This window comes from Podarcis tiliguerta (assembly GCF_965153285.1).
Source record: "Podarcis tiliguerta genome assembly, chromosome: 8".
Lineage (NCBI taxonomy): Eukaryota > Metazoa > Chordata > Lepidosauria > Squamata > Lacertidae > Podarcis > Podarcis tiliguerta.
Window position 1 is genome coordinate 56,925,094 of NC_139541.1, and position 24,028 is coordinate 56,949,121.

The 24,028-nt window shown below is 47.4% G+C and overlaps 1 protein-coding gene and 1 long non-coding RNA gene across 5 annotated transcripts in view; one reads left to right on the forward strand and one right to left on the reverse strand.

Annotated features, from left to right (window-relative positions):
* Positions 1-4,471: 4,471 nt before the first annotated feature.
* The window catches only part of KCNQ4 (potassium voltage-gated channel subfamily Q member 4), a 92,706-nt gene continuing 73,149 nt past the window's right edge, over positions 4,472-24,028 (reverse strand). For 2 of the 4 annotated variants that reach the window (XM_083453112.1, XM_083453113.1), the window contains exons 9-14: positions 21,069-21,224; positions 11,839-12,056; positions 11,124-11,226; positions 10,218-10,349; positions 8,977-9,103; positions 4,472-8,063 (exon numbers count right to left, since the gene is read on the reverse strand). In XM_083453112.1, coding sequence (XP_083309238.1) covers positions 7,845-8,063; positions 8,977-9,103; positions 10,218-10,349; positions 11,124-11,226; positions 11,839-12,056; positions 21,069-21,224 — 955 coding nt within the window. In that variant the 3' untranslated portion in view covers positions 4,472-7,844. Of the gene's footprint in view, positions 8,064-8,976; positions 9,104-10,217; positions 10,350-11,123; positions 11,227-11,838; positions 12,057-17,965; positions 18,023-19,179; positions 19,225-21,068; positions 21,225-24,028 lie in introns of all 4 variants that reach the window. The other 2 variants (XM_083453110.1, XM_083453111.1) reach the window with 2 other exon arrangements.
* LOC310683344 lies at positions 12,062-13,448 on the forward strand. Its single transcript, XR_014514382.1, has 2 exons — positions 12,062-13,063; positions 13,212-13,448. It is a non-coding gene; the product is annotated as an uncharacterized lncRNA (long non-coding RNA).

Consider the following 24,028-nt stretch of genomic DNA (forward strand, 5'->3'; position numbering starts at 1 on the left):
TGAGCCTTGACAGACAACAGCTCTGTTCTCTTCCTGGAAAGTTCAAGTTCCCATAGAATAACCGGACAAAACCCACCATTGTCCTTGAGTAATGCACATTTATTTGGGATAGTTCTGAGAGCAGATTGTGAAAGGGTGAGTGGGCAAGGGGGCTGAATGTCACAGCAAGTGAAGGGAGGAACAGACCTGAAGGAACTTTGGCACAGCCCAGAGGCATTGTGGGTAATCTATTACCTGCCCGCCATTTTGGTTTCCATTTCAGTGTGATTCCAGTTAAAGGAAAATGGGAAAGGGTAAAAAATGTGGCTATAGGCCACAGGAAGTGGTAGGCTTATAACACAATCATCTGTGTCCTTGTTATGCTCACGATGGATTATTATCATGCACCCTGCATAGGGCTATTTTCAAAAAGGGCTTTTGGAAGTTTCATTTGGTTCGCAACACAGCCACCAGACTGTTCTTTGGTGTGGGGTTTACTGATAATATCACTCCACTGCTCTTTCAAGTGCACCAGCTACTAGTTTGCTTCAGAGCTCGATTTAAAGTGCTGCACTTCTAAGACCAGTTCAGGGGCCTCACTCAGCTCCCCAAGCAAATATTCCCCCACCCAGATTCCACTGATTTTTATGGTGACAGTGAAAAGGAAAAAAATTAAGTAGGCATGGAGCTGAAGTGGGTGGAGCCCAGCATTCAGATAGGTATGCCATTCTCAGGCATCAAATTGGTCATTTGAGGAGCAGAGAGGGGCACAATAGCCTCCCCCACTAGTTGATCTGCAACAGAGGGTGGGAAGCAGGCTACATGCTGATGTCTGATTGTGTGACAGAGTGTGTGGCATGGTCCCATTCACTTTTGGCCATACCCACATGGCCCCTAGGAGGTAGACCAAGGTTTCCAGAATAGGTTAGTCACTTCTGCTTCATGGCTTTAAACCAGGGATGGGCAACCTGCAGCCTTGCTCTAACTTTATGCATTCCTCGGCCTTATTTCAAAAGCCCTTTGCAAACGATCAGTTGAAACAACTGGCAAAGGTTTTCCTGGCCCTCAAAGAACTTGGAGTAGCGTTTTTGCCAAAATCTTTAATGCTCAAATCAGTGTGTTACATAGGCAAAACAGGGCGCAAACACTTGACAAGTGTTATGCATGGCAAATGAGCAAACAAACAGGAACTCCTTCTAGAGGGCCGGACCTGATATGAAGACAACTGCAAAGAATTAATTCAGATTCTGTGCAATTTCCTTATCCTTCTTCGACTCTCTTGTCATCCAAGTGTCCAGCAGTCTACCTAGGTGGTCTCCTGCCAGTGATGTATTTAAAGGACATCTTGATGTTGGTCTTGATGTTTTTAGCAATGCACACTTCTAATTCTTTTCAAGCATCCCTTACAGTCTGATTACATGGGGTGGGGAGGTATCAGAGGCTGAAGAGGTAACAGGGTTTAGTGAGCAGAAAGAGGCTGTAGCAGAGAGCAGCCGAGAATCAGAGGCAGAAGCGAAGGCTGGAGAGGAGGGGCCTAGAGGCAGAGTGGGGGTAGGCTGCCGAAGAAGCCAGGGAGTCTTCCCCTCCCACTGTGACCTGCTTTCTCCCCCTGCCCCCTCCACATTTCCCAGTACATGAAGAGGAATGAAGAGGGCAAAGCAGAGAGAGAGACAAGACAAGACAAAGGAGCTTCAGGTTCCTGGAGAAGGTGCTGACGCAGGAAGAGACTTAAAGAGCAGTGGAAGGTGAGGACCTTCAGTTCTCACAACTGCCTCATTGGGACAAGACCTACTGGGAAGAGTTGCTGTGATCACTAGGCTTGAGCTGTGTTGTTTCTTTGAATAAAGAGTGAACTTCACTGATACCTTGTGAGTTATTGCTGACTTGCTCCCGGCTCCCACCTTGACATGGGGGTGACCAGTGCCGCATGCCATATTCCTTAAAGCAGAGATGGGGAATGTGTGCCTCCACCTGATATATTTGACCACCTGTCAGCCTGCATCACCAATGGTCAGAGGTGTTGGGAGCTGGAGTCCAGCAACTTCTGAAGGGTCCCCAGGTCTCCCCCTGCTGCTTTAAGGAAAGGGATGGAAAAAAACAGCTACATCACAAGCGAATCCTCAGTCATACATTCTGCTAAAATTCACTGCGTAATTGTAACAGCTGATAATGCTATGGGGACTGGCAGACTGCCTGCAGGTATAGAAAAAATTAACAGGGTGCTCCTAGCAGCTGTGAAGGAATGCAGACCCTGGGGACGGGATAAGTGGTCACTTCCAAACACTCAAAAGGCAGAATGGGTGGTGGTGGCAGGATTCTGAGTGACTCCAGATCTTGGACCATGTTGCAACCTCCCAACATTCCTTCCATACTACCTTCGCTGTGCTGGCACCAGGCCAGAAGGCCACCCCTTCCTCAGAGACTTCTTACGTCCTTGGGTTGGAACGAAATCAGGCAGGTAAGCAGCATACCTTTGTCCCGGCCTTGTCCTGCCCAAACCAGACAGAGGCGGCTCTTTGAGATGGGAATGTTAAGAGCTCTGCAATTTGCTGGGAGCCAAATTGCTAGGAACCGCAGGAAGGGAGGGTGATCTTGCGCTCAGGCCCCAAGCAGGGTGGGTTACGATTAAAACACAAGGTCAGGTGGTCCGTGGCATGTCAGCATGAAATATCCGTAGTGACTTCTAATTGTATTTTTATTGATTCTTCTGTTTCTCCTGCTCGCATTCTGAATTGTGTGGATTTCAAATGGTAATAAGTGAAATAAAAGAAGCAATAAAAATACAATTAAGGATCTACAGCATCTAAGATGGTACATCATGATTACTAGCATAGGCTGAACTGTGATTAAGTGGTCCACCAAGACCTTCAGCAATATGCAGGTGGCCTGAGAGAGGAAGAGTTTGGGAACCACCAACCACAATCACATTGCCTCCCAAGGGAAAAGGCACAGGGACCCCCATATCTTTTCACCCATGGGTGGGTGTCTAGGGAAGATGGTCTTAATCAGAAAAGGGTCCCCTGGGAAAAAGAGTTCAGCATTCCCACCCTACTGCCACTGCTCCAATCCAAATTTGCTCCCTCCACCCCATGTATGTGTTCAACTCAATTGTTTACATTTCAATTTAACAACCCCACACATAAACCATCAGGAGACTGTTCATTTCTGCATCTAGATGAGCCTAACGTGGGACTCTAGCTTCATATCTGGGGTTGGGGGGGAGAGAGAGAAGCCAAAATATGCTTAGCTCATTTATGGCAGTGGCAAATTGTGAGCTGGTCTTACGGCCATTGGGATGCTACCAGGGACCATGTTTTAGCAACCATATAAATTATGGCCCAGGGCTGAATAGCTTGACATGGCAAGCAGCCTTCTCTCTCTCTAAGTCAGTGGTTCTCAACTTGTGGCTCCCCAGATGTTGTTGGACTACAACTCCCATCATCCCTGAGCTCTGGCCTTGCTAGCTAGGGGTGATGGGAGTTGTAGTTCAACAACATCTGGGGACCTACAAGTTGAGAAAGGCTGCTCTAGGCCAAGGCAAGGGTCCAAGTCTCTTCCAGTTCTTGTGCTTCTTCCTAGCCCATAGGGCGGGGGAAGAACCTCTGGCACAGGGACCAAATCTCTCCCCTGGTGCTTTGCACCCTGAATGTTTTTACCTGGCTGGAATGTATCCTTGAATGCTTGATAATGCCTGTTCCTTGCTTCGGTAAAGGCTAAGAGGACTATGTGTGCATAACAATGATATAATTGACATTTGTTGCTTCATCCACTTTTACTTGGGAACCTGCCCACCACTGGAATGTGGCCCCGGGAAACCTGCCTTGGAAGGGAATGTGGCCCTTAAGCTGAGGATTCCCCACCCCTGTTGTAGCCCAAGGCATCTCCTGGCCCTTTTATAGCTTCTTCCCAACTTCTTGGAAGAACAGAAACAGCAGGAAACAGTCAGTAACTACCGTCTCCCCTCATCTGCCCTCTCCCCTGCTAGACCAGACTCCTCCTCCAATACACTGTCAGTACAACTGTGCCCCCATCCCCAATATGCCATTGACTGCTTTTTTAACCGTGAGTTAAAAAAGCCAAGTCGGTCATTTACAAGAACCATGTAACAGAAAGAATTGGGTGTCTCAAGTTTGCTGGTATTCCTCTTCCTTCCCCCTCCCTATTTCCTTTTGTGTCATCTGTTTTTAGATGGTAAGCTCAAAGGCAGGCACTGTGTTATTCTTACTGATTTGTAGGCCATGCTGGGAGCCAAACATCAGGGTGTAAATGCTTTGAATGAATAAATGTACAACTTTCCCTCAACAGTAGGCTTCAATAGCCTTGAAAGGCAAGGGGGATCCTAGTGATCCCCATATCTCACTCCATCTTTCACCCCGCCCCATGCAGATTGACAGACAGTCATTTCCAAGATGGAGCCCAAGTTAACTCTGGCCCCCATCCACACAGCCCACAGGTTTCTCCCACAAACAGATAATTAACGAGACACACAGGCAACCGTCTACTGAAAACTTTAATGAAACAAATAAGTTAATAAGTTAATAAAGTGAGGTAACTATTCATTGTCTCAGAAACAAGGTTTATTTGGAAATCCATCGGAGGGTCCACTTCATTTACCTTGGTTGGTCAAAGCCATGCCCCTCCTCTCTTCCTTCCCCAACCGCACAAGCCCCTTCTCCCTCCCACTTTTGGAGACGTCCGTCTTGGATGGAAGACTTGGGGTGTGTTCTCCAAAGACGCCGTGTTCAGTGCATTGAGAGGTGGGGAGAGGTGGGCTTCGGTGGGCTGAGAAGTCAGGAAGAGCTCTAGCCATTTCTTCAAGACACATGCATGAGCATGCAAAGGAGAAAGGTGCACGGGAGGCCAGAGGGGCTTTTGTGGCATGCACCCTAAGGAGGCGTGAAATGGAAGCAGGGCCCTCCCCCTAATCTGATACCTCCTGGGGCAACTGGATCACCCTGGTGATGTTGCCTGTGAGGTGAAAAGAAAGGGATAACCTTCCAGTTTTAAACCCTCCTCCATCTTCATGTATGGCAATGGTGGTGGTGGCGCTAAGAAAGAGAAGACAAAATCAGTGGGAAAGGGAAGACAAAAACCATGAAGAAGAGGAAGACAGAAACAATGAGGAAGAGGAAGACAGAGACAAAGAGGAAGACAGAAACAATGAGGAAGAGGAAGACAGACACAAAGAGGAAGACAGAAACAATGAGGAAGAGGAAGGACTTTGATCTGATCTCCTGCTTAAAAATAATTATCCAATCAGGGTGGGAGTACACTGTGAAATCCAGGTGGGCAGGTAGAGGCCAGAGAAAGGGGAGGAAAGGCAGAAAGGAACAAGCCACTCAAGCTTGTAAATTATTCTGGGATGGCTCTGTACCAACAAGAATGTGCAATGGAAATGGAGAGCAAGGAAGTATATGGTCCCCTCAAACTACTAGATCTAAGGGCCACTGTTTAAACAGCAGCAAGCTCAGGTTTGCGGCAGAGTGTCAACTTGGCAGAGCTGCAGTCGATTGTGGACCTCTGACATGCATGCTGGTATGATGCATGTGCTTTTAGACACATCTGGTTTGTACATTATTTTTGCAGATGAATTTCTAAAGCAGAGTTGGGAAATCTCAGGCCCATTGGCCTCTCTCTCTCTCTGGCTCTGGGGGCTTTTGCAGGCCACGACTCTTCCTAGTCCATGCCCCTTTCCCCAGGCCATGCCTTTCACAAGTGTTTTGCCTGTGTCCTTGGAACACAGGGCACAAGTTTGCCTGGATGGAGAGGGGCGTGCTGCGTGTGGGTGTAGGTAGAAACCTCTGGCTCTTGCTTAGTTTGAATGTTGCCAACTAAGCACCCCTGTTGCTCCACCCACTTTAGCCTCTGGACCCGTCCACCAGGACATGAGGCCCCTGGAAGCTTGCCCATCAGGAAATGCGGCCCTCAAGCTAAAGAAAGATTATCCACCCCTACCTAAGTGTTGTTGTCGCTGTTGTTTTTTGTAATAGCACACACCTGGAATGGTAATGTGTTGAGAAGGCCTTAGCCACTGATCTTCCCCAAGAAAGCACACTCAAGACTGAAGTCTACAGTGGCGCTTATTGCAATTAAGATTAAGAAAACAGCAAAACAAACTAACTGGGAAAGGTTATTAGGAAGGCAAGTCCGAGAGCCAGTGAGGTGTCATGGTTAGAGTTCTGGACCTCAGGGACCAAGGTTCAAAGCTCTAGTCAGCCATGAAGACCACTGGGTGACTTTGGGCCAGTCATAGCCTCTCAGCCTGACCTACCTCACAGGGTTGTTGTGAGGGTAAAACAGGGATGGGGAGAGCTATGTGACCACCCTTGAGCTTCTTGGAGGAGAAAGTGGGGTAGAAATAACATAAAAAATAAATAAAAATACCGTATCATATCTGGAGGCACAGCCTCATAATGGGAACAGCTCCCAAAGATGCAGAGGTTGGGGCTTGAAATGATGTTGGAAACAAGCTTTTGGTGAGGATCGTAGGGAGGCAGTTTAGTGGGCTGCCTGCAGGAGACTGAGGGGTGGAAATCGGGGGTCAACCAGGGCCTGTCCGCTAGCAAAGGGGCTGGATTAGTTAGGTGGTCTGAGGGGAGGGAGGATCTAAAGCTACGCCAGAGCACCCTCCATCAAGGTAACCACCACAGAACCAGAGCCTCTAATCATGAAAGCCTAACGCTATTGGATGCAAGGGAGGCACAATCCCTTGGGACAGGCTGGCTGCTGCCCTAAAGGCAGGAATCGGATGCAACACACCCTGCAGGTCACCAGGAACTTCTCTGCTGCTGGCCAACTGGATTTGGCCTTCTTAGGTGAGCATATAAAGGCATCAGGATTGCCTCCATGTCCTAGTCAGGGGAGGCTCAAAGTCCACTCATCGACTGTAGAGATTGATTTCAGGTTGCATATTTAAGATTGTTGCATATCGTGTTTGCTCTGCACCTGGGAAGCGCTTCCCCTGCGAGGAAGGTCCCACTGTGCTTATGATATCGGGGCCACAGAGCAACGTCCACTACCTGGTGGGGGTGAGTGGGGGAAGAGCCAAGGTGCTTAAACACTGCCAAGAGCAGGAATAGACATTGCCAGTTATTATTCTCTTCTAGATGCAAAGGTAAGAAACCACATTCACTTGAGTCGCAATGCCCCTTGCTTTTGACCGGGGAAGAAAGGGTTACCTAGCATTTGCATAGCTGTTAGGAAGCATCTCCGACCTGGTAGAAGTCTGGAGCCAGAGGCGGTCAGATACAAGCCAATAAAGTAAAGTGTCTGGAACCACTGGTGTTATTTGCTGGACTGGGGGAAGGGGCTGTTGGTGGCTCTTCAGCCCTGGTACCTCTGTGACAATGGAGGGTCCAGCCCCTATGAAGTTGGATGCACCTGGAGATGCTTTTGATAGAAGAGAACCTTAAAAGATGCTCATCAAAGGCTGAAGGGCAAAGGAAGGAGCCCTCTGCATCATGTATCAGGCTAGCGTGGCTTTCTCCCCATGGGGAAGACCACCTGCCCCATGTAGTTCAGACTGCCAGGCGCTGCTATTTAGCACTTTTTGTTTAAAAAGCCACAGAAGTGCCACAATGGCTCTACGGAGGGCATGAAAACTGCATCCTTCTTGGAACGCCCAGTAATAGCGGCTTTGTTCTGCAGCTGGAAGACTTCAAGTAAAGTTGAGGTGCATTGAGAGGAGTCAGTTGGCGCCCCACCAGGATGGCGAGGGTGACAAAGGGCTCTCGCTCTCGGAGCGTTGTCTGTCAGAGCAGCCGGCAACGTTTGTCTATCCCTCCTTCTGCCCTGGAAGCGGAGAGATGCCACCCTCCCTAATATGGCTGGTGTGTAACAACCACATGGCTAGGCTGGACGCCATCTTAGTCCATGTTGGTGCTAGCCGACCGGGAGATGTTCAAGGTCTGAGCGGAGACAGAGATGTCCTCGTGGTCCACAGGGCTGTGGTAGTCAGAGGTGATGTCAGGCTCCCCGGTGGGGATTGGCATTGCTGTCAGGCTGATGGAGTTCACGGACCCTTTCCGCAAGCACTGAGAATAGACACCCAACAGCAAATCCAACTTGTGCTCAATGGACTGCACCTGCACAAAGCAAGAGAGGTCTGTCAAAGGCCAGGAGTTGGGTTGCTTTCCATCAGGTGATGGAGGTGAGGACTCTGAACCTGAAGGGGAAGGCACTGCTCCCGAAGGAGTCAAGCCAAGAATGTGGCATTGTCTTCCTCTCACAACTCCACTGTAAAAAGACCCAGGAAGACCTGAACCTCCCCTGTTCCATTGCTGGAGGAGATTATTAGAGAAGGCCAAGTCCTTTAAGCAGAGGAAGTTTCAACAATTAGGCTGCATCTGTTGCTGCTACTCTATCAGGGCTCTGTTTCAACTGCAATAACTCCAGAGCATAGTCTGAGCCCTGCTTTGTCTGGCGTGTAGCTTGAACCTCACTGTATCCTACACCCTGGTTGAACCTTGCCACACTGCAGAGCAAGACGAGAGAGGCGTGGGGGAGAAAAAGGCCCTCTGGTGCCCTGGATCAGAGTGGAAAGGGAAAACCTCAAAAGGGGAGAAACTCAACTTTCACATCTCTAGCTTCTAGATTTGATTGAGTCCCTAGCTGAAAAAGTAGCTCAGAAAGTCTGCCACCATTGCAGCCAAGTTGTCTCTAATGAGTGTTCAGTGCATTTCTTTGATCTTATGGCCACTATGTGTTCCAGCTGGCAACGAGGCCTTAGTTTAGCTAATTAAATAAATAAATACATTATTTCACATCCCACCTTTCCTGCCAAAGGAGCTCAGTGTGACAGATGTGATAAAACACTAAAAAAATATTAAAACATTTTTTTAAATTGACCACATATAAAGCTATTCCTAGCTGGGGATTGCAAGAGGCCTCTCAAGTGTGTGCATTACAGACCCTTCCCTCCCTCCCTCCCTCCTTCCTTCCTTCCTTCCTTCCTTCCTTCCTTCCCTCCCTCCCTCCATCCTCCACTTCCAGCCGTACCTGCTTCTCCACCTTGACCACTCGGCCCAACATACTGAAGTCGTCCGCCAGCTCCACCTCCAGTGGTGTCTTCTCCCCTTTTTTCTTATCGATAGCGACAGCTCCCCGGCCCACAATCTGATCCACACTGCCAGGCAGGGAAGAGAGAAGAGACAGGCAGGAAAATAAAATCACAGATGCAACAATGCATGGAGGGCTAAGGATGCAAGGGCGAGCAACTGGCATTCAGAAGCACTCCTCCATAGAGGCAGAGCATGGTCATCATGTCTGCAAGCCATTGATAGCCTTCTCCTCCTCCATGAATTTGTCTAATCCTCTTTTAAAGCCATCCAAGTTGGTGGCAATTGCTGCCAACTGTGGGAGTGAGCTCTGTAGTTTAACTGTTCTATGCATGCAGAAATACTTTCATTCATATTTCCCAAATCTTTCAACATTCAGCTTCATTAGATGCCCATGAGTCCGTGGTCATGGAAGACAATCTTACTCGGCTATGAGTGATCACAGAAGAAGAAGAAGAAGAAGAGGAAGAAGAAGAAGAAGAAGAGGAGGAGGAGGAGGAGGAGGAGGGAGGAATGAGTTTTCCCCCCTCCCTCTATCCACTTTCTCCTTACCACTTATAATGTCATAAACTCCAACCATATCACCTCTTGCCTTCGCAAAGCTATAATTCCAAGCAGCCTTTAAAAAAGAGTTCCCAGGATTCTTTGGGGGAAGTAATGTGCTTTAAATGAAGATACCTTGCCTGATGCCAAGAGGCAGCAAGTGCCAAAGAATGGCTACAGATTTCTTATAAATGCTGAGCAAGTATTACATGGCACCTGCAACCATACCAGTGCTACAAATTGAAGCAGCCAAGTGGGCATATATTGGGCAAAGTGATTCCGCATGTAAACCGGACCCAGGCTATTAAAGGCTTCCTCGATTAATAGTAACACCTTGAATTTGGCCTGATAGCAAACTGGCAGCCAACGCAGACACCTTAGCACAGGTGCTATGTGTTGGAGGGTCTCACTCCTGTCAGCAATCACGCTGCAACATTCTGCACTGACTGTAGGGATCAAGCACAAGGGAAGAAGCCCCATGAGCAATGATGGCAGTTGTAGTTCAACAACACTGGGAGGGAGGGAGGGAGGGAGGGAGGGAAGGAGGGAAGGAGGGAAGGAGGGAGGCAGGTTCTGGGTGAAAGTGGGTTTCCTGCAAGAGAAACTATAGTCCAAGCAGGCACTGGCAGCTCCACTTACCGGGTCTGGAGACTTTTGATCCTGCCAAGCATGTCCAGGTGGCCAGCTGAGTACTGCTCAATAACATCCTTGACATCATACGGGCGCAACGTCTCCTTGAACTTCCTCTTGGCGACCAGGAACTTGAGGATTCTGCAAAAATGTAAGAATCCAGAAGGCTTGAGGGAAACGCAGCCTGATAATTTGATGCAAGAAGCTGCCCTACAGAGAGATGGACCACTGGCCTATCTAGCATAGTCTGCTCTGTCTAGTAGCACCTTTCTAGGGCTGCAGATAGAAGACTTGTCTATCCATACCAGGTGGTGGGACCTCATCCATGCAAAGTAGATGCTCCAACCCATTCCCATTACAACTGGTCCATGTAGCCCAGTAAGAACTTTAGAAAAGATGCACACGATCAAGCCAAAGGATTAGCTAGCCAGAGCATCTTGTTCTCACCATGGCCAACCAGGTGTGCTGAACCAAAGGCAAAGTGTCCCGGAAGTTTTGCTAACACCACCTTGGTAGTCAAGACAACCCCACAATTAATTGGTAGATGTTGTCATATATGTTTATATTTGTTTGCTTTGATATAAGCTAATTGGCTTGCTTTGATGTTATCCTTATCTGTGCTCTTGCAGTACTGGGCTCTGAGCCCAGAAAGGGGAACAATCTGTAAAACTTGGGTATTTGCCACCTATGCCCTCATTTGGACAGGTGCAGCAATGGGAAGTCAACTACCTAAAGTCAACTACCCAGCCACCCCCATCTCAAAGTTCAAGTTGTCTCATCAAAAGCAAGGCATCAATCCATCAGAGAGGATGGATGGAAGGAGGAAAGGGGTACCCAGAGCCACACTTGCCAAATAACACAAGACAAAGGCCCCCCAGGGGCCTGAACCAAGAGCACTTGCCCCACAAGGCTCACCTCACTGCCCTGATGAGCATCTTCACAGCAGGCATGATGTCCTCAAAAGTCAAGTCACACTGGTAGGCCTTCTCCTCACTGCTTTCCTCTGCAGGTCCATCAACTGCGAGCAGAAACAGGGCTTCATGGGAGGAGAGTGACTTGCCTGGCATTCCTGCCTTCTTAGTCAGTTTAAGGAAGGCACAGCACACCATTCGCACAAATTTCCCTCCACTTTCCTCTTGGTTTCTCTCCACCCTCCAACAGTTCATTTGCACAATAATTGCTTCTCCCTATCATCAACACCCCCCTCTCTGTGTATGTGCGTTTACCCCTTTTTGCTCTGATTTTGTTTATCCTGGTGTGTGCAAACACACAGGCACACAACAATTGCTCAATAGTATAAGCTTGCATCCCAATAAAAGTTGTGAAGATTGAAGGGCAGGAACAGGGCAGTTGGTGGCTGCTTTTGCATACTATCAATATCATATTTAGAACAGGGATGAAATTCCCCTAGCAGGTTCAGATTGATTAATGACCCTGTGACGTCTTTATTTCTTCCTTCCTTCCTTTTGTAGTAGCATGTGGCTTGGCTCACTTCCTCAAGCTGTCTAGAACTCTTTCTTCTGCAGGCATCTTGAGGAGCAGCCCCTAAAGAGAAGCACACTCTGCGACATTCTCTCCCCACCCCAGAACCCCTTCACAACCACAAAATGTAGGTGCTCCCAAGACCTACCCTCCACAGGTGTCCGGGGCTTCAGCCTCAATGAGGCCCGGAATCTTGTCCTGTCATTGAAGCTCCAGCTCTTCTGCACCTTGGTGGGGCTGGTGGCCTCGTTGACATTCTCAGTACTGGGAGAGCGGCGGAGAGGTGGGACCAGATGCTGCTTCCCCCGGCTGCCCTGCCTCTGGGAATTGTTCAGGCGGATGCGGTCCTTGATGCCCATTTTATTGCTGCAAAGGATTCAGGGGAGGAACAGAGAAATTAGAAGGAAGGTGAGGGGCTCTTGAGCTGGGGAGGATGCAAGCAGCAACCTAAAGGGGCGCTAGAGAGAATGAGATAGAGAGGTGTGGCGCATTGCACTCTGGACCTGCTGACTACTTCCAGGAGGGAGCTGACTGGAGCTGACTCAATGGTTCTGACATCCTACACCAACTCTAGATGTATGTCAGAATCCGAGAGGAAATATTGGTACAAAGAATAGCCTGATTACAGCAGGCTAAAGACAGGGCATTTCCCAAGGTCTTGAACTCAGAACCTGAATAAATGGCTACTCTACCCACACTGAGACTCAAAGAGGTTCTTATTTAGCCTGTGGTATCTCCCCCCAACTCAAGTGAATTTCTGTTTGCTCACAAACCAAATTCTAGAAGTCAGGCATCAGCGAAGACCAATGAATGGTCAAAATTTGCTGTGTGTCCACCAGCCCCTCATACAACACAATCCTGTAGTATTTTCCTGGGAATAAGCCCCACTGAACTCAGTGTCACTCACTTCTGAGTAGATATGATAGGATTGCAATATGACTAATCCAAAACAGGGCTGGAGAACCTGTGGCCCTCCAGGTGTTGCCGGACTACAACTCCCATCATCCCTGACTTTGGGCCATGTTGGCTGGGTCTGGAGTCCAACATCTGGGGAGCCACAGATTCCCTACCCAATCAGGAATGTAAGTGTGACACAGTGGTTCAAAGGCATGCATGTTGTGCCCCAATTGATGCATTTTAGCCTGGATTAGTTAATCCAGAATAAGAAGGTGGTCCTAGCTAGCGTACAAATGGCAGTATAAACTGTGGTAGTGATTTATTTATTTTTTGGTCATTTTGTTTTGTGATTAATGGGTGTCTTTTATTTTTTAACACTTTTAAAAATGATTTTGACTGCTTTCCTTCCACAAGGATGGCTTTATATTCTGCTGCTTGTGGAAGTGAAAAGAAAAGACTAAATGACTGGTTCTTAAGTAAGGCAGAGACAACTGTTTCAACTGCTTCAACCAGTATCAAAGCTAAATCCACTCCTTAGCTCAACCTTCCCCTGGTGTCCTTCAAATGCTTTTGGGTACAACTCTCCTCCATTGCCCCCACCAGTCTCTGGGGCTGATTTTGTAGTGCAAAATCGCTGGAGGGCACCAGGGCAGGGAAGGACATCCTAGCTATGCAGGAGTAGGGGGGGAAATCTACATGAAAAGGGAGAGGGACCAGTTTCCCCTCTGTGCTTAGTAAGGGCACTCTCTAGGATGTGGGGACAGGCATATCATAAATCAGAGCTGCAATTCCACACAACCTCCCCTAAAAATGCAAAAGTGACTTAAGGATTAAGACTCTCTGAGAATGTCAACTTTTTTTTTTAAGGATTCTAGTCTTTATCATTGCTAACAACAACATGAAAGTGTGTGGACAAGTTTTGTTGAATTCTGGTTAAGATTTGCAAGGATTAGGGGTGGAGTTTCAGTACCCTGAACAGCTCCTGACCCCTCCTTCCAACTAGTAGAACCAGAATAAATAATGCAAAGTAAGAGAGTTCATGCATATATATTTAACAGACATAAGATTGCAGAATCCAGCTTGTTGTAGAATTTGAGTTACCTTTGTGCAGACACACACACACACAAATATATATATATATATATTTGTGCACTATATAGTGCACCCAATCCTGACCACTGACAGTTGTTTTGTTGTTGTTGTTAACAAAGAAATAGGAGAGGGGAGAGAAGGAAAAGGACAAAATCAAGTCATGCCACAAAACTCTATTCATGGTCCAGATGCTACTGAGGTACTTACGGTAAGGGCTGAAAAAGAAACAAAAATATGAAGCATTAAAACGACCAGCCGATAAAGAGAAATTGAAAGACACCACCAGAAAAAGAAGGCCTGGAAAGGAGATGTTTGGATACTCCAGAGGTTTTGGGGGAGTACATGGGAGCTAGCTAAAATAAATAAGTCTTTCGGCTGATGTTCTGGCTAAATGGCCAAGAACATCTCCCTTGGTAGGAAGCTGAGGCCTCCAACCCAAGCAAAGCTGACAGTGCGAGGAAGAGGGCAGCAAATCTGTCCCAGAGCCGAATTCAAAGTGCTGGTTCTGACCTATAAAACAGCAACAGCCTCAGGGGTTATAATGCTTACCCCATATTTGAGTTGAGCATTATGAACTCCTGAAGTGTGTATTTCCAAGTCCCAGAAATACAAATTTTGGTGACATCACTAGCACTGACCCACAGGATTTTTATGAAGATCCAGCACTGAAAGAATTGCTACCACTGAGTAATACAGAGATGGAACAAACAATATGTAGCACAGACCACATCGGATCACCCTTTCTAAGATGTCTGGAGGCTACGCAAGAGGAGCCCCACACCCAAGGTGCAAGGACCAGAAGTCACCATTTGGCATAAGATCCACACAACGGCAAATTTAACAGTAGACGATTTTACGTTTGGGTCTTATCAACTTTCCTTAAAACAAACCAACGAACCAAAGTCAAGAGAAATGTTAAGTTTCTTGATCTCACTTGTAAGCTACTCTGGAAGGCATTCTGCCCCTCAGGTACAACAAAGCATTGTTAGCCTACAACATTAAAATAAGAGTGAATGGGCAAAATGTGTCTGTCAGAAGCACAATTAAGTAAGAACATAATAAGAGCCCACTGGATCATCTAGCCCTGCGTCCTGTACTCACAGTGGTCAACCAGATGCCTGTGGAGAACCCACAAGCAGCACTTCAGTGCAAGAGCAACTCTCCCCTCCTGCAGTTTCCCAAAAAATATTATCTAGAAGCATTGCTGCCTCTGACCATGGAGACAGAGAATAGCCATCATGGTTAGCAGCCACCCATAGTCTTCTCCTCCCTGAATTTTTCTGGAAATTGCACCACAAACAAAAGGGTGGATGAGCCCTGAGACTAACCATCTCTTGGCCACCTTCAAGCCCCAGGGGGCCTTTTGAATTGGGGTGGGTGGGAGGGAGGACGTTGCATCTGCTCTGGGTAACTTCTTCCACCAATCCTTCCAGCCAGGGGTTTTCAGTCTTTTTAACCGGAGACACCCCTTTCCACATTGGCTGGATTTCAGCAGAACCCAATGATGCACTGCAGGGGAGTCCACTTAAGTGCACCCTCAGTTCATGCAAAACACAGATCACAGGCCTCCTCCTAGTCCTCAACATCACCTGAGAGCAGCTTTCCGCAACCAGGTACCCTCCATGTGCTTTTGGACTGCACCTCCCATCAGCTCCAGCCACCACAGCCCATGCTGGCTGGGACCAATGGGAGTTGCTGCCTAAATCTTTTGTAGCGCACCTGGCCAGCAAAATCTGCCCTCCAAGAACTGAGAGTTCACCCTTTCTGCACCCCCAGCATTCCTTGCAGCTCTACACTGCTGGGCTGAGGGTAGGGCCATAGCCACGGGTGTCCATTGGGGGGGCATTTGCCCCCCTGAATCCTAAATGCATTTATTTGTTTTACTGTACACAGACTCATGCAAGTTACAAGTGCCACAGACTTCCCCCGACAAAAAATATATCTGCACACATCCATGGCCATAGCTCAGTGGCAGAGCACATGCTGTGCATGCAGGTCCCAGGTGCAATCCCCAGCAGCATCTCCAGGTAGGGCTAGGAAGGACCTGGCCTGAAACCCCTAGAGAACTGCTGTCACTCACTGTAGACAATACTAAGGTAGATGGACCAATGGTCTGACTAAATATAAGGCAGCTTCCTATGATCAGTAATTGTGATCAAGCTGTTGTTCTGGAAACGCTTGTCTGGGGTTCTTGCCGAGGGAATGCCAATTGACTTTCAAGCCAGGGTTCCTTGGCACACAATAACTGCCACCAGGGCAGAAATTATTTGTCAGCCTTGTTCCTTGGGTTGCACTGATGGGGCAGTTGTCAACCTCCTTGGTCCCCTCGCCTGCTCCACCTTTCCCCCATGCATCTAAACTAAAAACACGATAGGAATAACTTCAGGGCCAGCCCTTGTGTAGTATATTCTGCCAGACTAAATTCTTCCTGTGGGTGAAAACTGATTGAGCCCATCCATGACAACCAACAACTTTTAATTCCATGGATGCACACCTAGGAAAGCCTTGGGGTGTGGGGTCAGTAGGTGAGCTTTGAATGCGATCCTTTTGAGGTTTATTGCAGCAGAAGTCCTACAGGGTGAGCTGTGGACTCTGAAGACTCTCTGCGTCCCTGCAGATGTGGGCGTGGCACCCAGACGCAGAAGCAGGTGCTTGTATTGGAATCCAGACGCCCATGAAAAGTGGTGACATCACCGTGCTAATGGAACCACTTCCCCTGGAATGATGTGGTGTGTGGGTGAGAGAGAGAATCCACCAAGTCACTACTGGCCCCAAGAGTTATTCCAAACCCACTTTGTCGTCAAGCACCTACAGGCAAGCAGATCTCCAGCACAGCTTTCTTAGAGTTGCTATAAGAAAAAAATGGGAAAATCCCACTTTCCTCCTATTAATTTTTGACACTGCTCAGATTATGAAGTGAGGGATGTAGGGCAGGGGACTTAATGAAACCTACAAGCTCCACCACCAAACTGGGCTTCATATAACTGCGCTTTTTCTTCTTCTTCCCTTGCCTTCTAAAAGGAGACAATAAGTGAGCTGTTGCAAAAGGGAAGGGGCAGAGATTCTTCTGCCCCAGCTGAGCATTGATGGAAGCAGAAGTCTATCTTCCTTACTGCTTCATGGGGGCCATCTGATAGGAGTGGAAGCAGGACTCCCTGCTCACAACACAATCGCATTTGAGAACAGGAACTTCCTGACTTGAAGCCACATGGACCAACTCTGTCTAGTGGCCACATTCAGTCACTAAAGGAATCTCTAAAGTACAGCATCCATCATCTTCAGCCAACAGCCGTTCTGACTGAGGCTGATTGGAGGTGCAGCCCAGAAGCATCTTGAGGGCTGCAGGCTCCCCTTCCTTGGAATGGAGAATTTGAGGAGGAGAAAGGCATTGTCCTGGCAATACAGCTTGTCCAACAGTGATGTCTCTCATGTGAGCCCACTGCATTCTCCACAGCTGGGAGGGACCTTGGGGAGATCAGCACTCTATAAAACTGAATTCTAGCACAGGGTTGGTGGCCCTCATGATGTGCGCTGGTCCAGGGTTGAATCCCCTCCTCACTGTCCTTGCTGAGAAGAGGAGTAAAGTATCAAGCTGTTTGGCCAGAAATAAAGAGGGTAATCTATGTTGAGTTTAGCTTGATGAGAGATTCTGCTATTAGCTCCAGGCCCTGTTCAAGAAGCCCCAGCCTGAGCCATCACTACCATCTTCTGCCCCAAACACACTCCACCCCCTTGGCTGCTGAGTCTCCACCCCTTGAGCCTCTGGGGGACTTGGGAGTGGTACCATTTTCAACCATGGATGATTCCCTCTGTGGCACTGTCCTGATAAAATTCATGTCTTATAAACATTTGATCAGTTTTTGGTCCATCAACTGCCTTCTGTTCAGACAGGTCAAATCCCAACCCAACAGGAAAGGAAGTAGAAAAGTTTAGAAGACTAGGGAAAGGAACCATTTTAAAAGGAGTTTGGGGGACATTGCAGAGTTCTCTCTCCTTTTTCTATGGTTCCAGCTGAAATGCATTAATGGACTCTCCTTTTAAGCTGCACTGGAGACCGATTATCTGGTTTCAGGAGAGCAAACATATCTCCCACCAAGAAAGGACTTCATAGCAAGATTCAGAGGGTTACCCCCCATGCACATCTCCATTGCACATTGGGGCGGCATGCCATCTTTTTTTTCTAAAGGAAAGGAAAAAACCAACACCGGACAAAACAATGCAATGACAATTAAAATCCAATTCAACCCCAAAACATCTCTTGGGTAGCAGATCCAAAGCCTCGGTACCTCTGTTTCCAGCCGGTGTGAATCCGAAAGAAATTCCTTTTACTACTAAAGATCTGGCTAGAGAAATGGAAAGAAAGAAAGAAAACAACAGAAGGGGAAAGGTGGGAGGAGGAGGAGGCAAAAAGTTAGTAAGGGGGGCAGCAGAAGGGAAGTTAGAAGGATGATCCCAGAGGGAAAAAGCCTTGCTGAGGCTGGCAATAATGGATGCTTGTGTGCATACAGCACCCCCTGCAGAACGAATTGTTCAATGACAAATGTGACTGACTATTTAGCTCTTATCCATATGTTTTTGGTCCTAATTCAAATGAGCAGGCATGGGGCAATTTATTGGACCCCTTCAGGAAGCAATCCATTATTATAATTTTTTTAAAAAAACCTGTTGGAAAAACTTCTGGTTTAAAAAGGATAAGCACATTTCAGAGAAAGAACCGGGGGGCAGCAAATAACCAGTTTTTGTGCAGGAAGTTTTGGTACATACATTCTCTCTCACTTTTCACTCTCTGCCTCCATATGGCAAGCTGCATACTTGAAACTTTGCACGAGAGAAGCAACTGACAGAGGCATTCCTGGGGAAACTGGAAGATGGCTCTCTGTGATCGTGGTTCTGAGACATGCATTCATTGGAACACTGGAACAGGCAGCTGTGCAGTAGCATCAAAACAATGCAATTGTGTCAGCAACCAACTTTTTGGAAGACTGCTTGGGAGAAATAAGTGAGGGCAATGAGCTGAGTCCCCTTGACCCTAATGTGGCCTGCAATCAAATCCCATTTTTGCAGGTGTTGCTTATCCATTTCTCTGTTTCTGGGACTGGCAAATGGCTCCCCTATTAGGCCTGGATATGATCCAGAGGTCATTGATCATTTGTGGTGCCCTCCAGATGTTGATGGATTCTCAGTTCCCATCAGCCCTAATCAGCATGGCCAATGCTCAGTGATGATGGTTGCTAGGAGACCAGCAGGAGAACGTCACCTGCTTTAGAGCCTAAAAAGCATGCGGGCAATGTCTCTGTGGTAACAATGTACTGGCTTCTTTCCCAATACTCTCTCACACACACACATTCAGAAACACACACTCAAGCTTTATTTGGCTTTGATGACCTCTCCCCAAGCAGCAGCTGCAGATCGTCCGTACTTCTGGAAGAAAACCTACCGTCCTGTGGTCTCTCTTTTGAGGGGGAATAAAAGCACACAGCAGCTTTGAGGGAAAGGTTACCTTAGGCGTAAACACTTGTGGGGCGGAGCTTCCTCTTCTTTCCAGCTTCCAGGAATGAATGGGGAATGGTGAAGATGGGAAGGTGGAGGAAGGACGAGGAGGAGGAGTGGAGGGAGGTAAAGAGGAGGAGAGAGAGAAAAAGATGATGAAATGAGGTAGGGACTGCAAAGGAGACTTGAGGGGGGGAACTATCCGGCCCAGCAACACAGGCCTTCATATAGTCAAGACAATCCAGTTGGTTGTATCCAGCGACAGATCTGCCCTGCTGAGGGCTAGCAGATTTTATTTTTTTAGCCTCAAGAAATATTTGCTGCCTGTCTGTTATGAAGGAACAAACACACAATGGATTTCCAGCACCGTGAAGCACAAACTTTGTAGTCTCAGCTTCCTACCTTCCATCCCCACAAGTTGCCAAACCCTTGTCAGTGTTTATAGGTTCTATAAACAGCTTTCTGCTCCTAAAGCAGATGTCCCTTGTCCCTCCTCTTACAAATAAGGACCCAACTGCCATATCTAACACAACACAGAAGAGCTGTCAGAGGCCAAACTAAACATGATCCATATAACAAGTTCTGGTTCCCGTACAACAGCCACGTAAATAGAAGTGATGTCAATGTCAGACCTCCAGCCACTCATGCTGGCTTTGGGAGAGGCTATGTCTCAGATAATTCAGTTATTTTGCAGTGTCTCTGCTTAATTCTCCTTCTTATATGTGTGTGATGTAGGCATGTAAAAACCTACAGGTTTTATTATAGTTGTTAAAAACCAATAAAATATATGTCTGCTTTTAAGTCTCTATCGCTGATCCGGTCACCATGTGCATAGATCACCATACCTTCTGCCTTGCAGATCTTCCCCCTCTTGTCACTCTCTGCCACCCAGTGGCATAGCATGGGCAGGGCCACGGGGTGGTTGCCCTGGGCACAACGTTCTTAGGGGTGCAAAATTTCAAAAGAAAAAGAAAGTAGTAATGAAAAATGAAAAAATATTGTGTCCTCCCTCTCACACAGAAAATCTCCCAATGTTCACATGGGTGGACTGGGGAGTGGATTTGGGCAGCAGCTGGTTGCTAGGGTGCCCTCTGCCCAGGCTTTAGAAAGTCACCCACTCTCGACCAATCCCCTTCCCGCTCTCAGCTGTGCTTGACACTCATGGGGCACTGCAGCTGCAGGTTGCCAAGCTACTGCCCCTTCATTTCAGCCTATTGGCAGGCAGTGCCGAGGATACTTTCCTTAACCCGGACACAGGTAATCCACACTATGCCACTGCTGCCACCCCTTTGATTCAGAGCAGATTTCCTGATCATATGGATGAGAGAGAGAGGAAGTAGCTTGTGTTTCTCTTGTGTTATTCTCTAAACCTCTTTGTAACTACTGGAGAGCAGAATAAAGAAGCCCAATCCTAACCTCCAAGTCTTCAGAAACAAATTCTTCAGTGTCCATTGTCCATTGATTCTGCCCTACAATCACAGCAGCAAGACACATATCCTAAAACCTTTGATTGTCAGGGTTCTGAGGTGGGCACTAAAATCTGTGATAGAAAACTAGATTCCTACTGTTAGCAAACTCTTACAATCCACACCAAAACGCCAGGATGGTGACAGCTATAATTCACAAACGCCGAAGTTCTCTGTAGAAAATGCACTTGTTAAAAATGATTAATTAGAATAGGCAAGATGTAGCGGCAGACTCCAGTCGGAAGGGGGAGGCCAAGAACAAAGACTGGTGGTGCATTCAAGTCAAAGGGCCATTGCAGACCGGAAGTAAGCCAGTTCAACGTCTGTCTGATGTTAAACCAGAAGGCAGCAGCAGCAGCAGAGTGAGAAAGAGCCAACACACCAGACAGACAGAGAGGACACACCACAGGCATGGAAGAGGCTTTGACCCTACCTTTCCCCCGAGCAAAATGGAGGATGGATGGTTTTCAGGCCAGAGGTGAAGGAGTGATATGGTGGTGGAGCTCCATCGGGGAATTTCTTCACCTCAGAGTTCCTGAGCCCCCCGTTGCGAGCTCGGTGCAAGTGGTCAAACATAAGGACCAGTTCTCTAGGGGTGGGTCCAAATAAAAACATGGAGAAATTAAAATGCTTTGAAAAGGGGGAGAAAGAAAATAATAATAATAAATAATAATAATAATAATAATAATAATAATAATAATAATAATATCATCAATATAACATGCAGAAATTGAAGGGGAGGAATAAAGATGGGGGGTATCCCATAATTCTTTCAGTTGTTTGATTTGGTCTTTCTGAGGTGTGAATTGGCCAAGGAGGGTTGTTGAACTGGGGGGTTGCAGCTTTGGTATTTTGCCTTTGAATGACTGGTCAAAACCTTGCAGTGGTGAGGCTTCATAGTTGGACCTGAACCTTATAAACTGCTTGGTTCTGCACACAGCTTGAAAACACATTGAAATTACTGGACACAACAAAATATGCCATCTCCAACCTTCCGATGGCAGCAGAGTGAACTGCACACAAAGCTACTGTATTGTCAAAGCAAGTTATGCCTCAGCTGCGGGGTGCTTTTGCTGCTGATGGAAGACATGCCTGTTCATCCAGGCCAAGGGTAGCAACATGGTGACCTGAGGATGTTATGGTCCAGAGCTGTGTTTCCCAACCTTGGGTCTCCAGCTGATTTTGGACTTTAACTCCCATCATCCCTAGCTAGCAAGACCAGTGGTCTAGGGTGGTGAGAACTGTACTCCAAAAACAGCTGGGGACCCAAGGTTGGGAAACAATGGTCTAGAGTTTCCATCACTCTCAGTCAGCCTGGCCAATGGGACGAGATGCTGAGAGTTATATGACAAAACAACTGACTGGCCCCAAGCTGGCTACCCCAACACTTCATATTATTAGTAGACTTTGGTGACTGTGACAATTTTACTGCTTACTAATTTTTATTGGATACTGTTATGCCTTATTATTGTGCAAACCACTGTGGTATTCTTTTTGGTAAATGAAAAGCAGTGTAGAAATCTTTTGATTGATAAATTAATAAATAATATGAACAAAATAGCAGGCAAACAAAACAGGAACTTGCAGCACCTTGCTCTTTAGAGTGCTCTACTTTCATCTTGCTACAGCAGAGATTGCCCGAGTTGTAGACACCGGGACTAATGTAATTGCTTCTTACGGTGCCCACAACAGCTCTCAGAAAATATCCCCTCAAAAATCGACAATGCATGAACGACGGATAGCTTTTCCCGGTTGGTTCCTGCTTTCACTGATTCAGGCCCTCTTACATTGGACCTGCCCCCTTGAAACACGTCTGCAGTCCACGGGACGCCAGGGCTGGACATCCATCTTCCCATCTGTTCTGAGAAGTGCAAAGAGCTTCTTTCTGTGAATGAACGTGGAGGCACTTGATACACATGCCACTTCTCCCACTGACTTGAGGGGGATTCTGGGAGGGGGGCTGCTTTGTAGCCCTGTTTTTTCCCTGCTGTTGTAGATGCGGCAGCAATTTTGTGTTCTGCCACACCCCGGCAGCAGCCATTGGGAGGCAGGCACCCACGGCACTTTCTCAAAATTCCAGATGTGCTTACTGGCCCCAAAGGTTTGGCTGCCTCTGTGACAGGGTGTGCACTACTGAATATGTTTTCTGAAACCAGCCGTGGAATCAGGCCATATAAAGGTAAGTTTGTTGAAAGGTTGTTTTTTGCTGCTCCAGAGAAGCGGACACGGAGCAATGGATCCAAACTACAAGAAAGAAGATTCCACCTAAACATTAGGAAGAACTTCCTGACAGTAAGAGCTGTTCGACAGTGGAATTTGCTGCCAAGGAGTGTGGTGGAGTCTCCTTCTTCGGAGGTCTTTAAGCAGAGGCTTGACAACCATATGTCAGGAGTGCTCTGATGGTGTTTCCTGCTTGGCAGGGGGTTGGACTCGATGGCCCTTGTGGTCTCTTCCAACTCTATGATTCTATGATTCTATGATTCTAAGTATGGAAGTCATTCGCTGTACTTTGCAGAATCAATCATCTTACAACTGCATTGCAGGGGGTTGGACTGGACGACCCTTTGTCTCACTTCCAACTATTCCATTCCATGATTCTGTGGTGCAAACTTGCTGGGCTGGGTTGTCATATGACTTCTACTATGGGTTGCTATAGCTCTCTACTTGAGATCCTGAAGAGCCTGTCAAATGAGGCAGAACTTAACAAGATGGATTAACAAGTCTGGTTCAGTAAAGGCCAGCGTTGTATGTCCACACCCACCAGTGCATATTCATGTATTTATGTATGTATGTGAGTATATATGCATCAGCATGTAAAGACCAAAGGTCTCCTCCAAAATCCACACCGCGCCTCCCAGTCTCCACAGAAGTCTTTGCAAACAAAGTCCCGACACTGATTGAGATGGGAAGGTCATGTGTCAAGGGAGAGGGGGATGGAACTGTGATGGAAGTGTGATGCGTTGTGATGCGGGTGTGAGATCTGCACACAATCCCCAGCCAGCAGATGTTCTGTTTCACTCCTCCACTGGCTCCATGGAAAACAACAGCACCATAGGCATAAGCCACTGCCTCACCTTTAAAAGTCATACCACCACACTCCTGAGGGCACCTGCTTTCCCCCCCCCCTCCCGTGCAATAGAATGGCTGTCATTCACTACTATGGGAGCAAAAGAGTGTTGCACAGGGAGAGAGGGAGAGAGATTGTCCCTTCAACCCAAGTGCCTGCAATGTTCAGGCCCTCTGTGCTCTCGCTTCCCATTCTAAAGACAGACATCTGACAAGCACATAGACTGAACAGAAAAAGAACAGTGGATTATTGCTGCGTGGCAACATTTTCCCCAAATGAATTCGCCATATAAACTTGCCTTAAGTTAAAATAAGAACCCTGCTGAT